Source organism: Onychostoma macrolepis, chromosome 23 (genome assembly GCF_012432095.1).
Source record: "Onychostoma macrolepis isolate SWU-2019 chromosome 23, ASM1243209v1, whole genome shotgun sequence".
Taxonomy (NCBI): Eukaryota; Metazoa; Chordata; class Actinopteri; order Cypriniformes; family Cyprinidae; genus Onychostoma; species Onychostoma macrolepis.
This window is the reverse complement of record NC_081177.1, coordinates 860,001-875,659: the sequence shown is the minus strand read 5'-3', so window position 1 is coordinate 875,659 and position 15,659 is coordinate 860,001. Positions and strand designations below refer to the sequence as shown.

At 38.3% G+C, this 15,659-nt stretch overlaps 2 protein-coding genes across 5 annotated transcripts in view; both read left to right on the top strand.

Annotated features, from left to right (window-relative positions):
* Nucleotides 1–217: 217 nt before the first annotated feature.
* On the top strand, nucleotides 218–8,435 carry mogat3a (monoacylglycerol O-acyltransferase 3a). The gene is made up of 7 exons (XM_058762616.1): nucleotides 218–678; nucleotides 3,205–3,383; nucleotides 3,923–4,127; nucleotides 6,594–6,768; nucleotides 6,857–7,056; nucleotides 7,687–7,766; nucleotides 7,850–8,435. Exons 1-7 carry the CDS (start codon nucleotides 546–548, stop codon nucleotides 7,922–7,924), a joined length of 1,047 nt encoding a protein of 348 aa, XP_058618599.1. The 5' UTR covers nucleotides 218–545; the 3' UTR covers nucleotides 7,925–8,435.
* A 757-nt stretch (nucleotides 8,436–9,192) lies between these two features.
* The window catches only part of zgc:153012 (uncharacterized protein LOC777626 homolog), a 15,345-nt gene continuing 8,878 nt past the window's right edge, over nucleotides 9,193–15,659 (top strand). The window contains exons 1-3 of one of the 4 annotated variants that reach the window (XM_058762613.1): nucleotides 9,193–9,422; nucleotides 9,513–12,378; nucleotides 13,197–13,357. In XM_058762613.1, the coding sequence (XP_058618596.1) occupies nucleotides 11,674–12,378; nucleotides 13,197–13,357 (866 nt within the window). In that variant the 5' untranslated portion in view covers nucleotides 9,193–9,422; nucleotides 9,513–11,673. Of the gene's footprint in view, nucleotides 12,379–13,196; nucleotides 13,358–15,659 lie in introns of all 4 variants that reach the window. The other 3 variants (XM_058762614.1, XM_058762611.1, XM_058762612.1) reach the window with 3 other exon arrangements.

Here is a 15,659-nt window from a genome sequence, read left to right as displayed (position 1 = left end):
TACCAAGGGTACGAATAATTTTGAGCACAACTACACACACACACACACACACACACACACACACACATATACACGTTGTGAAATTAATATTTAATAATGATTTATGTTTAATAATTAAATAATCAAATAACAGCTAAATCTGTACTGCGCACGCGCAGATACCTGTGTGATCCGCGCGCTCTGATTGGCGCAGGGCTTGAGGGGCGGGTCGGTGACGTCACCGGCGCTCCGGAGTTGTGCGCTCGCACGAAACACGCGGAACAGAGCCGCCTCCGATCGCGTTCATAACACTTTATAAACACTTGTAAAGCCCCAAAACTCGCTCAGATCCGCCGGACGCGCGCTGAACGAGCCTCGCGCGTCCAAACTGTACAAGAAAAACAGTTTTCGATGAAGGAAAAGCGAGTGTAAGCACTTCGCGCGCTGATGTTTTGGATTCTCAGGCGACAGATTTGAGGAGTCTGAAGACAGAGAAAGTGTGTGTGTGTGTGTGTGTGTGTGCGTGCGTGCGTGCGCGCGCTTGGGTGTGTGTCGGGGTGTGTTTAATGACAGTTGAATCTGTGTGTGTGTGTGTTTGTGGAGAGATGAAGATCGAGTTCGCTCCTCTGCGTCTTCCTCTGCGCAGGCGTCTGCAGACAGCCGCAGTCGTGCAGTGGGTCTTCAGCTTCATAGCTCTGGGTGAGAAACTCTCCTTATTACAGTAATAATCAATATAGAGTGACACAGTTATGAGCATGTGACCATGCAGCACAGAAGCAGTCATACGCAGCAGGTATATTTGTAGCAATAGCCAACAATACATTGTATGGCTCAAAATTGTAGATTTTTCTTTTATGTCAAAAATCATTAGGATATTAAGTAAAGATCATGTTCCATGAAGATATTTTGTAAATTTATATATCAAAACTTCATTTTTGATTAGTAATATGCATTGCTAAGAACTTCATTTGAACAACTTTAAAGGAGATTTTCTCAATATTTAGATTTTTTTGCACCCTCAGATTCCAGATTTTCAAATAGTTGTATCTCAGACAAATATTGTCCGATCCTAACAAACCATACATCAATGGAAAGATTATTTATTCAGCTTTTTACATGTTTTGTATTTCAAAAATTGGCCCTTGTGACAGGTTTTGTGGTCCAGGGTCACATATATGCATAACTGTGAAGACACCTGAAGACAAAGATGTTCTATCAGTAACTTTGCAAGTATGTTCTAACCGAACCCTAGCAGTATACTAATGCTCTACTAATGCTCTACTAATACTCTACCAATACTCTACTAATACTCTACTAATACTCTAATAATACTCTATTAATGCTCTACTAATGCTCTACCAGTACTCTAATAATACTCTACTAATACTCTACTAATACTCTACTAATGCTCTACTAATGCTCTACCAATACTCTACTAATACTCTAATGAGAGATAGTAGATATGTAGGTGCAATGTTACTTATAGTCAACAGAATGTGTTAAAGGGAGCATCAAAATAAAGTGAAACTGAAAATATTAGTGTTAAACTGTGGTTTATACCGAAAACAATCATTTGGAAAAGTGCATATTTGTAGAAATAGAATTTTTGTTTCTAGTAAGTTAAATCTTAAGCAGAAGTTTGATATTTCAACTCAAAATCAAAAGAAAGTATTATTTTGATTCCTAGACACGTTTTGCTGCATTGACTTGTGACTTTAATTTTATGTATTTATTTACAATTTTTAATTTTATTTTTTAAATTAAATTCAGTAGATTAAGTAACCGTGATATTTTAGAAGATTTGTTTGCATTGTGAAATTGTGTTCATGACTATTGTGTCTACTATTTTATATATTTTCTTAACATCTTTTTAACTTGATTGTGAAAGGAACGAAGTTGTTTTTAAATGCGCTGTATAAATGAAAAAAAAAAATGTGTTGGCAAAAGTATGACAAGTGCATTGTGCAACTGTGAATAAATATATATATATGTATATAATTATTAGTAATCTACTCAATTCGTCCTGATTTTAATGAAAAAATATATATAATAAATTTTAAAAAATGTTGTGACAGGATGATTTTATTTCTTAACTAAAAAATAAGTTGCTGCCTTAAATTTTAAAGTATAATAAAATTGATTTTACAAGACGTTTCAACTTAAAGTGAGTTAATAAGTTGAGTTGAATCTCTTATAACTTTAAAAATTAAGTTGAAATTGGTTAAATTTAGATAAGTTAAAGTAATGGGGGAATAATATTGCAATGACTAATTGATCATATCAGTTTTGTACAGTTTGGTTTCTGAAAATGTTTCATTTTCTTGAATTTGAGGTGAAATATGGGCCAGACCTCTTTTTTGAATGTTTTTGTGAAATTCATTTGCACATATTGTCGAGACATTGAATGCAGCGATAGAAATTCTCCTCCTAAATAGCATAAATTAATATAATAAAATATAACACAAATAATATAATAATAAAAATTATTTAAATGAAAGTATGAAGTAAATGTAATTATAGATGTTAAAAATAACATAAAATAAATAACATAATAAATTAACTTTAAAAACTAATAATAAATTAATAAATTTAAAGAATAAAAGAAATGATATAACAATAAATGGTAATACTTAAAAAATAATATAACATAAAATGATAAAATAACATGAAATAAATAACAATACACTTAAAGAATAAAATAATAAAGTAACATTAAATAAATAACAGTAATAAATACAAAATAATAAAATAACAATAAAATAACTTGAAATAATACATTTAAAGAATAAAATAAATTAAATAATAAATAAATTATAATACATTTAAAAAAAAAAAAAAAAAAATTATAAATTAACATGAAATTAATAACAGTACATTTAAAGAATAAAATAAAATAATAAATTAGCATGAAATAAATAACGGTAATAAATAAAATAATAATAAAATGGCTTGAAATAAATAACAATAAAAAAATAAGTAAATAAATAAAATATAAAATAACATGAAATCAGTCTGGAGTTCATTGTGTTTGTGGATCAGAACTGAACCTGAAACCTTTGAGTCACAAACCATCAAACAGCAGCGGTCAGTCGGTCGGGCAGGTCATAACAGAATTAGTAACTCTGTGTGTGTGTGCGTGAGAATGTGCAAACACACACAGCTCTAGAGTTCAGTCACACACTCGCTCCTGCTCTAATAAATCACACACTCGTCTGTCGTCTGCAGCTCAGGTCTGTCTGGCAGCGTTCGTGCTCCTCTGCCTCAGTGATTGGTGGATTCTGGCCGCGCTGTATGCTGGTTGGCTGTATCTGGACAGGGACACACCCTTGTGTGGAGGTCGGAGGTCGCACTGGGTCAAGAGCTGGCGCGTGTGGACGTATTTCAGGGATTATTTCCCCATCACTGTGAGTTTATATGAGCTTGTGTTCAGTAGAGGCTAGTGCTGGGAAAATAAATCAGTGCATCACGAATCTTCAGAAATGAAGTGGATTCTGAGCGTAGTTTTGAGCAGCAGGTGGCGCTGCATGCTCCAGAATCAGCCGTACTCTGCTCGCTTCCAAATCCTTACACACTCCAACCTAAAATAATCATTCTTAAGATTCATAAGGTTGAAGGGAATCACGTGTGGAGCGCCTCAGACTCATCTCTGCATGCTGTTGTGAGTTTGGGTTTATTATAACGTTCATCTGGGAACGCAACGTGCGCCATTTCATCAGATTTGTAAGATAAATAATTTGTAAACCTACGCAAACTCAGGAGAATGCGTCAATATCTTACTCAATATGCAAAGTCATTTTAAAGGTTATTTTTCGACTATTTTTATTACCACAAAAAAATTAATCATAATGATCTGTTTACTCGATTAATCATCAGAATAATCGACAGATTACTTGATTTACTAAAATAATGGTTAGTGACAGCCATAGTGCTCTGGTTTCTCTAGCTGATAAAGACGGCGGATCTGGACCCTCGTTATAATTATCTGTTCGGGTTTCATCCTCACGGCGTGCTGGTGGCCGGCGGATTCGGGAATTTCTGCACGGAAGTGTCGGGATTCTCTCAGATGTTCCCCGGACTCACGCCATACCTGCTGATGCTGCCCTTCTGGTTCAGAGTTCCCTTCTTCAGAGAATACGTCATGTGCGGAGGTGTGTGTGTGTGTGTGTGTGAGAGAGAGAGAGAGCGAGTGTGTGTGTGTGTGTGTGAGTGAGTGTGTGTGTGTGTGAGAGAGAGAGAGCGAGTGTGTGTTTGTGTGTGTTTGTGTGTGTGTGTGTGTGTGTGTGTGTGAGAGAGAGAGAGCGAGTGTGTGTGTGTGTGTGTGTGTGTGTGTGTGTGTGAGTGTGTGTGTGTGTGTGTGTGTGTGTGTGTGTGAGAGAGAGAGTGTGTGTGTGTGTGTGAGAGAGCGTGTGTTAGTGAGTGTGTGTGTGTGTGTGTGAGTGAGTGAGTGAGTGTGTGTGTGTGTGTGTGTGTGTGTGAGAGAGAGAGAGAGAGAGAGTGTGTGTGTGTGTGTGTGTGTGAGTGAGAGAGCGTGTGTTAGTGAGTGTGAGTGTGTGTGTGTGAGTGTGAGTGAGTGTGTGTGAGAGAGAGAGAAAGACAGAGAGCATGTGTTTGTATGCGTGTGAGAGCGTGTGTTTGTTTGTGTGTGTGTGTGTGAGAGAGAGAGAGAGAGAGAGCGTGTGTGTGTGTGTGAGTGAGTGAGAGTGTGTGTGTGTGTGTGTGTGTGTTAGGAGTGTGCGATATATATTGTCTGTGATAATATCATAATTGTTGTTTTAACGATGAGTGATTTGACATTATCAAGTATTTTGCAAAAACCATTTAAAACACCCCGACAGAGCGCACGCTTGCATTACGTGCAGTCAAGTCACTATTATTTGTATATTTGCAAATTGTGTCAAAGCAGCTTTACAGGAAATAGTGTAATTCTCCTCTGGCCGGACAACATCAGCAGTTTAAATCCAGGCTGCAGCAGAGTCGGATTGTGCAGAGGACTCATCTGGTTCCTGTGGTCTTGCCCCGATGTCTAGACTAATGCGCATTTATTTTCACTGCATGAGTCGGTCTATTACAATATATTCAGAACGATCACAAATTCAAGACATGTGGACAGAAAATATATATACATTTATACCACTTCATAAAGTTAATCAGTTTCACATGAAGGGTGCTGTTTTTTTCTCCAAAAATTACCATGATTACAAATATAATATTGATTTTTGTAAGTTAATTAAGAGACTTGCGTTTTAAACACCATATTTCCTGTTTTTGCACTATTTCTACAATAGAAATAATTCCAAACACAGCCACAGCACTGTTTTCCGTCTCTGAGCAACATGACGGTGTTTCGTTCCTGAATGAATCAACCGTTTAAATGATTCGGTTCAATCGCAGTGACTCACTTATTAACAGTGACTCGATGCCACCTGCTGGAGGTTTTAATTTCACATTCAAAGTAATAACATTATTCAACGTTTTACGTTTAATATATCAAAATACTATTTATGCATTAGTAACTGCAGGTTAAATGCATTCATGCCCTGCATTAAACAGTGTGTAAACACATCTAAACACCTCTTCAGACGCAGCTTCTGTGTTGATTTCATTTGCTTGGTAACAGCACAAATGTCTTATTATTCTGATTCACTGATTAAATGTAAGAATTTGACTCAAAAGATAATGCACTCTTTTAGAAATAGTTTTGTCAATATCGCACACCCCTAATGTGTGTGTGTGTGTGTGTGTGTGTGTGTGTGTGTGTGTGTGTGTGAGAGAGTGTTTGCCCTTGCTGTTTATTCTTGTTGTGTAATGGGATGTTGTGAAAGTGTTGCGTGGAAATTTGAGCCAGAACCAAGTAGGTAATACGTCACTCACACACACACACACACACACACACACACACACACACACACACACAGTGAATGATGAGCAGAGGTGTTTCTGTCAGCAGAATGAATCTTCATACATTTCTTGTCATGCAGATTCTGCAGGCGGCAAAAATATAAACCATTAAAATAGAGAAAGTAGGGCTGTCAAAGTTAATGCATTTGTTTAATAAAATGTTAATTTTATGCTTTTTTTGTGTGTGATATTTGAATGCATTATGATGGTTTCAGCTACACACTTTTTTGTATTCAGTTGACTCCTATAAAAAGATTATTAATGAAGGGAGATTTAATTTCTTTTTTTGTTGTAACGCTCTGATGTAAAGCATGATTTCACTCAGATTGTGTAAATCGCTGAAGTAGACACAAAGTTTGGCTCGTTGCCTCAGCATTATTGCAGTTTGTTCACTTTTTGCTGCTTCTTGGAGATTCGTCCGCTGAACAGAACGAGTGTCTCGTCTGCTTTCGTTCACTGTGTTCATGACGAGAGTGACTCGCACCTTCAGTTTATGAACAGTGTGACTTTTTATTCACTTTGTTTTTATACATTTTATTACTGATGCTTTGCATTAGTTTCCAGGAAGTGAAAGGTTTGTTCTCTTGAACAGCTGGAACGGAAACGGTCCTATTCACAAGTGTTTTATGTGACTACCGGTCAAAAGCTTGAAATAATGACGAATTTTCAATTTTTTTTTTTTTTTTAATTTTTTTAATGACCTCTGACCTCTGCAGGGCTGGTGTCGAGCGAGAAGGCCAGTGCGAGTTACCTGTTGAGTCGTCCAGGTGGAGGTCATGCAGCGGTGATCGCTGTGGGCGGGGCTCCAGAATCACTGGACGCTCGACCCGGAGCCTTAACCCTTCAGCTGCTGCAGCGCAAGGGCTTCATTAAACTCGCCCTCAAACACGGGTGAGAGAGAGAGTGTGTGTGTGTGTGTGTGTGTTTATATGTATGTGTATTTATATATGTGTGTGTGTGTGTGTGTGTGTGTGTGTAGAGCGTGGCTGGTTCCTGTCTTCTCGTTTGGGGAAAACGAGCTCTTCGATCAGATGGAGAATCCCACAGGCTCCGCCCTCCGCCGAATGCAGGACCGCCTCCAGAGGTTCATGGGCGTGGCTTTGCCTCTGTTTCACGCCAGAGGAGTTTTCCAGTACAGCTTCGGTCTGCTGCCCTACAGGAAGCCCATTCACACCGTGGGTACGTGTAAAATATTAACAATTCATCAAGGATGCATTCAATTGATCAAAAGTGCCAGTAAAAACATTTATAATGTTAGAAAATATGTCCATGTCAAATAAATGCTGTTCTTTTCAACTTTCTATTCATCTGTGAATCCTGAAAAATAAAATGCATCACGGTTTCCACAAAAATATTGTCTGTTTTCAACATTGATAATAATAATAAATGTTTGTTGAGCAGCAAATCGGCATATTATTATGATTTCTGAAGATCATGTGACTCTGAAGACTGCAGTAATGATGCTGAAAATCACAGAAATAAATTACAGTTTAACACATTCACATAGAAAACAGCTGATTTACATTCTAATAATATTTCATAGTTTTTGCAGTATTTTTGATCAAATAAATGCAGCGTTGAGCAGAAGAGGCTTCACAGTATTATTCACAGTTATTGTTTTTTATATACGCCTAGGAAGTTTTTATTCATTATTGTTTTAGTTATTGTAGTACATCAAGTCAATTTTTTGTTTTGGCAACTAGCTGAAATATACAGGTTTTTTAATTTATTTATTTTTTTGTATCAAAAGTAGGTTATTTAATGGTTTTCAGTCCAATAATCTGGAGTGTTGTACCTGTCTGTCTGTAGTGGGACGTCCCATTCCTGTCTCTCAGAACCCGTGTCCCAGTAAAGACGACATCGACGCTCTTCACGCTCTCTACATGGAGGTGAAGCACACACACTTCATCACCAGTCTGTAATGTGCAGCGCTTTGCTTCCGCTCTCGACTCAGTGTTGCTCTGTGTTTTAGGCTCTGACGCAGATGTTTGAAGAGAATAAAACAAACTACGGCATCTCAGAGGACAAACATCTCAACTTCATCTGAACTCTGATCTGTGTGTGTTTACAGTGATACAACTATCAAGAAAATAATAACATTAATACGATCTGTCACGGATCATCGGGAATGGTGTGTGTGTGTGTGTGTTACATATAATATTCTAGAATGATTTGTATTAACTATCATACATGTTACATAGTTAAACATGAGTAATGTGCCTTTATTCATTAATATAACACATAAGGTACCTACATATTAAAAATATTAAGATAATTTTTATTAAAATGTTTTTATGCATCCTTCAATGAGAACATCTAGTCCCAACATAACAATGTGGTTATGCAAATAAAATAGCGATGCATTATGGGAGCTGCACGGTCATATCCATAACTCTTCCTTATTTTGTTACTGTACTTGAACACTTTATAGACTGGTTGGAAGATGTGCATTTATAATGTTTATTGTAGATCTACATCAGGGTTACTTTGTTACTTTGGTCTTTAATCAGGAATTGATCCGGAAAAATGAAAGCAAATAAATTTGTGCTTTTTCACAATTGTATGTGTTTACTTTTGTTTAAATACTACACTGCCTAGTAACATTATTATTATTTTTATTCTATATGTGTCCCTGCAGCACTAAAGCAGTCATAAGCAGCACAGCTATATTTGTAGCAATAGCCAACAATGCATTGTATGGGTCAAAATTATACATTTTTCTTTTATGCCAAAAATCATTAGGATATTAAGATCATGTTCCATGAATTAATGTCCTACTGTAAATATATCAAAACTTCATTTTTGATTAGTAATATGCATTGCTAAGAACTTCATTTGGACAACTTTAAAGGTGATTTTCTCAATATTTTGATTTTTTTGCACCCTCAGATTCCAGATTTTCAAATAGTTGTATTTGAACAAATATTGTCCTACAAACCATACATCAATGGAAAACTTGTTTATTCAGCTTTCAGATGATGCAAACCTGGTTTTCTGCTCCAGGGTCACAAATAATGAAAATGCGCTTCTTTGAAATAGTCGCTAGGTGGCAGTGTGTACTCGCATCTCTTTAACTTGATTTCGTTTTATTTTGCTCATCGCTTCAAATGTATATCGAGTCTGATGTTAATTTGCACCGAAGCTGCAGTTTGCTTTTGTTAAGTCTAAATGTCTAATCTCTTAATTTACAAGTAAAGTTTCTGCGAGTCTGTCAAAATATCTCGAATCGTACTAAAGCGAAGGATGAGCTCATGAATATTAATCGCGTCAGCCCGTCACTGATTGGTCGCGCGGCCTGATTAATATTCATGAGCGCTTCGCCATAGTAGGATGCGGAGGCGGAACTTCCGGGTGATGGAAAGTTGTCAACAGTTTCAACAGGAGGAGAATTAATCTGTAAATCTGAGTTCGTTAGTGTCGCTTTAAAGAAAATCCAGTCAGAAACTGCGCAAGAGGAGCGAAGCCGCGGCGTTTCTGCGGCGGTAGATTCGTAGATTATTGTGCGGATCTGATGCGAATTGATGGAGAATAAACAAACTTCTCGGGTGTGGATGATCAATCTCAATCAGTCTCCTGGAATCTAACGGGATTTTAATGTTTGTTTTTATTTTAACGGAATATTCTCTCTCCTCCAGGGGTTTTCGCAGCATGTGAGCTGAGTCTTTACTGTGTTAAAGTTCACAAAATCTACAAGTTGACTGTTTGAAGGGATTACAGACTCACTTTAAGGGGCTAATTCACATTTCTGGGGGGCTCGGGTTCGATCCAGATCCAGACATCTCTTCTGCGCGGGTTTGCCTGCTCGTGCTGGTTCTTCGCGATTTAACTGCTCTGATTCCTGTCATCTGTTGAGCCGATGCGGGTTAGTTTGCTGTAAGTAAATGTCAGGTTTCACTGGTGTTGTGCAATGCTTCTGTATGTGTTCAGTGTTTGCTTTAGGCGATAGAGGAGCGCGCTCGGTGACGTCACTGGTGACGCGGAACGTGCGGGATTCTGCTCTGAATCAAATCTGACTCCGGTTTGAATTCGAATCAACCCGTGCATCCAGAACTGTAATAGGCGTAGTTTGATTATATATATATATGCGTGTTTTGAATAATGCTTGAAATCAAATATGCGACAATACTGTAACATTTACCTCCGGTTAAACCTAATCCCAGACCAAAATCTAAATCTGAGCTGTTTCAACTGAAAGAAACTTGCTCTGACTGATCTTAAAATATATCAGTGCCTTTATTTTGTCTCAAGATGCACACCAGTAATGTTTTTTTCTGAGGCACGTTTATAAAAATTACTTAAATGGAGCTATGGCCTAATCCTGGCTTAGTCTAAACCCATAGAGTTGATTTTACACTCGCTCCAGTTTTAATTTGAGGTTTTATGCATGATCTTTTCTAACTTTTATCCAAATATGATGCCATAACTGTAACATTAAGAGTGAAATTTTTATAAGTTCAGCACAAAATTGCTGAAGATTTCCACTTGTTCCAGTTTTAATTTGAAGTTAAATGCATGATCTGGTTTTAATTCAAATCTATTTAGCAATACAAGTTTTGTGCTGTAAGTGTTTTTAGATTTTGTAGAAAATTGCTGAATGTTTTCTCCTGCTGTAGTTTTAATTTGAGATTTAAAAGCGTGCTCGTGTTTCATTCAAATCAAATGTACAGGCAAAGCTAACATTCAAAGTTTAATTCTATTTAAGTTGTTTGAGTTTCTTGCTCTAGTTTTAATTGAAGTTATAAATGCATGATCAATTTTTTAGAATTTTGAATTTACAAATATTAATTTTCTATTCAGGTTTTACTCTTCAAGTTGCTGACTTTTTTTTTAGCTTTTCTCAATTTGAAGTTAAATGCATGATCTGGTTTTAATTTGAATCAAATGAGCAATACAAGTTTTACTCTCTACGTGTTTTTAGATTTTGCACAAACTTTTTCTCCTGCTTCAGTTTTAATTTGAGGTTAAAAGCATACTCATTTTCGTGCAACATTTACAGTTTAATTATACTTAAAATGTTTGAGTTTGAAGTTAAATGCATGATTCACTTTTATTTTGAACCAAATGAGCAGTCAGGACCGTAACTCCAGGCACTGAGATTGAGTTTGATTCTTTGCAGATTCTGCTCTAAAAGTTGCTGAGTTTCTTGTCACCGTTTGGGTTTTTAACATACAGGTCACTGTTAACGGAAACAGAACTTCTTGTTTTTGTAGTTACCAAACTTGTCCTGCAGACCTAAAATGATGTCCTGACACGTTCAGGCCTTGAGCTGCAGTAAGAAACCATGTAAAACGCCCTACTTATGGTGTTTATTTCCTTACCATCTCTTGGATAGGCTGTTAGATCTTGACAGAATCAGATCTGTGCATGCATGGCGATCGGGAGTCTCTGTATTGTGTCCTGAGCTGTGAACACACATATTGCACGACTGCCAGAGGAAACAGCCATCAGAGCCGAGACTTGCGCAACCGCTGGGCAGAGAAACTGCTCTTGTTACTGTACTGGCTGCAATTACACTCGAGACAGCCGCAGGGAGAAGGAGGACAGAGCCAAGTGCAATGGAATAAATTTGTTTAACTTTTTGGTTTTGACAGATTTTACCTGGGAGTTCACCTGAGGACAGAGAATATGATTTATCTGATCCAGATTGACCGGAGAGACTGAGTGGAAGAAAATCAGTCTTGCTTTGGAATGGTTAGGACATTGGTTTCTTAGAGCTTTTTGCCGTTTGGTTTCTACTGCAAAATTATGAACAAAGATCGAGTTTGGAGCGCTTAACGTCACACCGCTCGGTCCAGAATGAGTGGCGGAAAGAAACGGAGCGGTTTTCAAATCACCAGCGTCACGTCGGACTACAATCAGGGTTCTGGAGAAAACCATGCAGCGGAGCTCCTCAGCCCTGGAACTCAAAGAGCCACGCCCCCTTCTGCCAGAAACCCCGCCCGTGGGAGGAGCCCCAGAAGCCAGACTGCATCGCCCACTCAAATCCTATCCAATGGGCTGTCTCTGCGCCATAACCCCGCCCTCCAGATGCAACAGAGCTCCAGTCAGCCGACCACGCCCGTCACAGCTAGGAAGCAAAGTTCGCTGGACGGGGCGTCGCGTTTCCGCGTTGTGCGTTTGGATCAAGGCCCGGGCGAGCCGTATAAACGCGGCCGCTGGACGTGCATGGATGTGATGGAGAGGGAAGTCGAGGAGCGAGGGTTACGCCGCGTGATTGACAGCATGAGACACGCCCACTCGCTGGAGTCCTTAGAGACGGTTGGGCTGGGCGGAGCTGAAGGAGCAGTGGGCGGAGCCAGACTCAAACCGTTGGGCGTGCAGGCAGGTCACATGGTACACTCGCAGGGCACCACCCACCTGCTGACCCAATGCCTGACAGACTCCGCCCACAGCGGCCCGCCCTCGCCCACACACGACACGCAGCCAATCAGGTCGCCGATCACGGCCCGGATGCGCAGCATACCTGCCCCACTACGATTCGACATGGACGCCGTCGGCAAGGTGAGCAATTGCGCAATCGCACAGTCGTCTGATTCATTTGTGTCCTTCATTCATCTTCTGATTCATTCATGTTTATTCAGGGTCCTTAAAAAGTTTTAATTTAGTTGTATCAAATTTAAAGCCATAAAAAGTCAAATTTAAAGTTAAATTGTACATGAACGTATTATGAAGAGGTCTTAAATTTGGGGACGGAAAGACCAGAATTGCGATATGGCTTAATATGACGATTAAACTTCAAAAGGCTATGATTTCATTAAATGAACATGAGTGCTGCTGTTTCAAAGTCCGGTGCTGCGCTTCTTTGTTTACAGCCGTTACCGGGGAAACAGTTATATTTCTGCAGAAGTTATGAAAGCACCACCTGCTGGTGGAGAATGAATGTGCATTTTGTTTTTGTTCAGACCAATGCGAAAATCGACCCATGTTTTTACCCTGCAAACACACAGAGCTGTAAATGTGAACTGAGGGATGGATAAGAAGATAACGCATTATAAAAATCTAAACAGTTAAATGTATTTATATGCTATTTAATTAATATAACAATTTATTGATAATAATTGTTTAAATTAATGTAATAATTAATACTTTTGACTAATACTTTTTGTTTTTGAAAACTTGTATCTGAACGGTAAATCATGCTTTTTATAGTCATTTAATATGTTACTATAGACATTGACATTGCCCTACCCCGCTCATATGGTATTAATGTTATTAGTGCAGGTCTTTAAAAAGGTCTTAGAAAGTCTTAAAGCTGAGCTTAAAAATCCTGCAGAAACCCTGTTCTTACTCAAAGTGTTGCGTACGTTTTCTCTTCGCAGCTCCGGACCACCCGCTCGCAGCCGGCGTCGCCCGGACCTCATCTGGGTCGGGACAGTCCCTTCTATCCCGTGCTGACGCCCATCCAGACGCCGTCCGCACTCGCGCTGGCGCAGTCCATGTTCGGCATGAGCCAAGCGTTTGAGTTTGTAGGAGACGACGGGTGAGACGAGACTTTAGAATAACAAGTGATCCTGCTTTGGTTCTGTATGTCGTACGTGACTGTAAACTACACTTAAAGGGGTCATATGACGAAGCTAAAAAGAAGATTATTTTGTGTATTTGGTGTAATGCAATGTTTACATGGTTTAAGGTTCAAAAGGCACATTATTTTCCACATACTGTACATTACCTAGCCTTTCTGAAACACGTCAATTTTTTCGAAAAGCTCATCGTTCTGAAAAGCACGCTGTGCTCTGATTGGCCAGCTGTCCAGTGCTCTGTGATTGGCCGAATACCTCAAGCGTGTGTCGGAAATGTTACACCCCTTACCATATTTGGAAACACACAGCCACAATAACAGCTACAATACTACAGCGAGAATAAAAGTTACGCCTTCTTTCTTTGCTTAAACATTTGGGGCGGTGTTATGCAAATCTTCCCACACAGTGATGTAGATATGTGGGGCGTGTTTAAATGAGGCATTTTAAGAAGGCTTGGACGAGTCTTAACTTTTAAAAAGAATATCTCTTTGGGTTTGAGACTTTAATCTTTGTGACTTTACAGATTTTATCTATGCACGAACAGCTTGTAACACTCCAAAGACAAAGGAAAACCCCTTTAAGTGCCGTTTACAGCAAGAACGATAACTGTACGTTTTAACAATTGTCAAAAGAACAGCAAAGTCCACAGCACAACTATGACCATAACGACACTTTCAGAACCATTTTAACGTATGTTAAAAACATTGACAGCCTATCAGAATCCTTCCTGCTTTAAAGTGCTCGAGCATTTAAAGCAGCAAACGACAAAAATGCGGCACTTATATAATAGAACGTTAAATAACAGAACGTTATTGTGCATATGGTTCTCGTCTGTTGGTGTGAATGGGCATAAACGATAATGACACAATAAAGCAATGTTTTTAAAGCTGTAAAAACAATAAAACAATGACAGCCAATCAGAACCCACATGACTTTATAGAGTTCATTTAAAGTGGCAGGCGACAAAACTACAGTGCTTATAACAAAAAGAACGTTATTATTTGTTGGTGTGGACGTGAATACATTATAAATGTCATTATAGTTATTGTTCTTGGTGTGAGCCAGTCTTAACAAAATTGACACGGCAACAATATCGTTGGAATGATTTTCGAAGCGTTTGTTTTTTTTTTTCATTTGATGATCGATAAAAACTTTGACAACTAGTCAGAATTCATCGGACTTTAGAGTTCGTAAATTTAAAGCAGCAGATGACAAAACTGCAGCTCTTATTATAAACAGAACGTTATCGTCCTTTGGTGTGGACGCTAATATAGTAATTGTTATAAATATCATTATAGTTATTGTTCTCGGTGTGAATGAGTCTTAACGAAAACAACAAAGAGGAACGATATTGTTGGAATCACTTTTTAGAATGTTTTTTCTAGTTGATGAACGATAAAAAGTTTTACAGCCAATCAGAATCCACCAATTTTAAAGAGTTTTTAAACCAGCATTTAAAGCGGCAGTTTTGCCGCGCGCTTATGATAAGCAGAATATTATCGTTCGTTGGTGTGGACGCTAAAATAGTTATCTTTATAGTAATCGTTCAACGACAAAGAGGAACGATATCATTGGAATCACTTCCAAGCGATTTTATTTTTAGCTGATGAATGATAAAAGCATTGACAGCCAATCAGAATCCACCGACTTTTGTTACTTTTGTTGCGCATTTGTTACGACTTCAGAGCCGATTGATGACATGATTGATTGACCAACCCACAAAATGTGAGTTCCACAAAAAGGAACATGGTGATGGAAAAACATATTAGATGAATCATATTTATTATATTGTAAACAAACATGTCAATGCTTTTGCATGTGCTCATAAAACGTTTGCGAGTGAACGCAGCGTTTCGGAAGGAAACTAAAATTTGTGAGCGAACTATATAGTTGAAACATAGTTTTTCCGTCCCATTACCACGTCCATTTAAGTGCTCCGTATTCATGAGTTTTGAGAACATTTAATATCCAAAGTAATTTATTTCGGCCTTTATTGCATCACTAAATGAGTGTCACATTAGATGCTTGACTGATTGCGTTTTGTTTGGTTCTGTTGTGTTTCTGGTTTATTTGAGGTTTTTAAAGTGCTGCTCTCTCAGACATCTTTGGTGTAAAGATGTGTGACGGTGGATAAACCTGTCTCTCTCTCTCTGGCTCACACACAAACCAGTTGTTGCTCTTCTATATTTAGGCGTGAGTTGAGTGTGTTTGTATTTTTAGTGAGTCGAGTGGGTGGAAAGGTGATGCTCGGGGTTTCTTGAG

Bases quoted from the DNA above. Each gene is read 5' to 3' on its own strand.
- mogat3a (XM_058762616.1), top strand. From the start codon at position 546: ATGACAGTTGAATCTGTGTGTGTGTGTGTTTGTGGAGAGATGAAGATC. The intron at 4,128-6,593 runs GTGTGTGTGTGT...TGACCTCTGCAG, and splicing joins AGAATACGTCATGTGCGGAG to GGCTGGTGTCGAGCGAGAAG. The intron at 7,767-7,849 runs GTGAAGCACACA...TCTGTGTTTTAG, and splicing joins TTCACGCTCTCTACATGGAG to GCTCTGACGCAGATGTTTGA.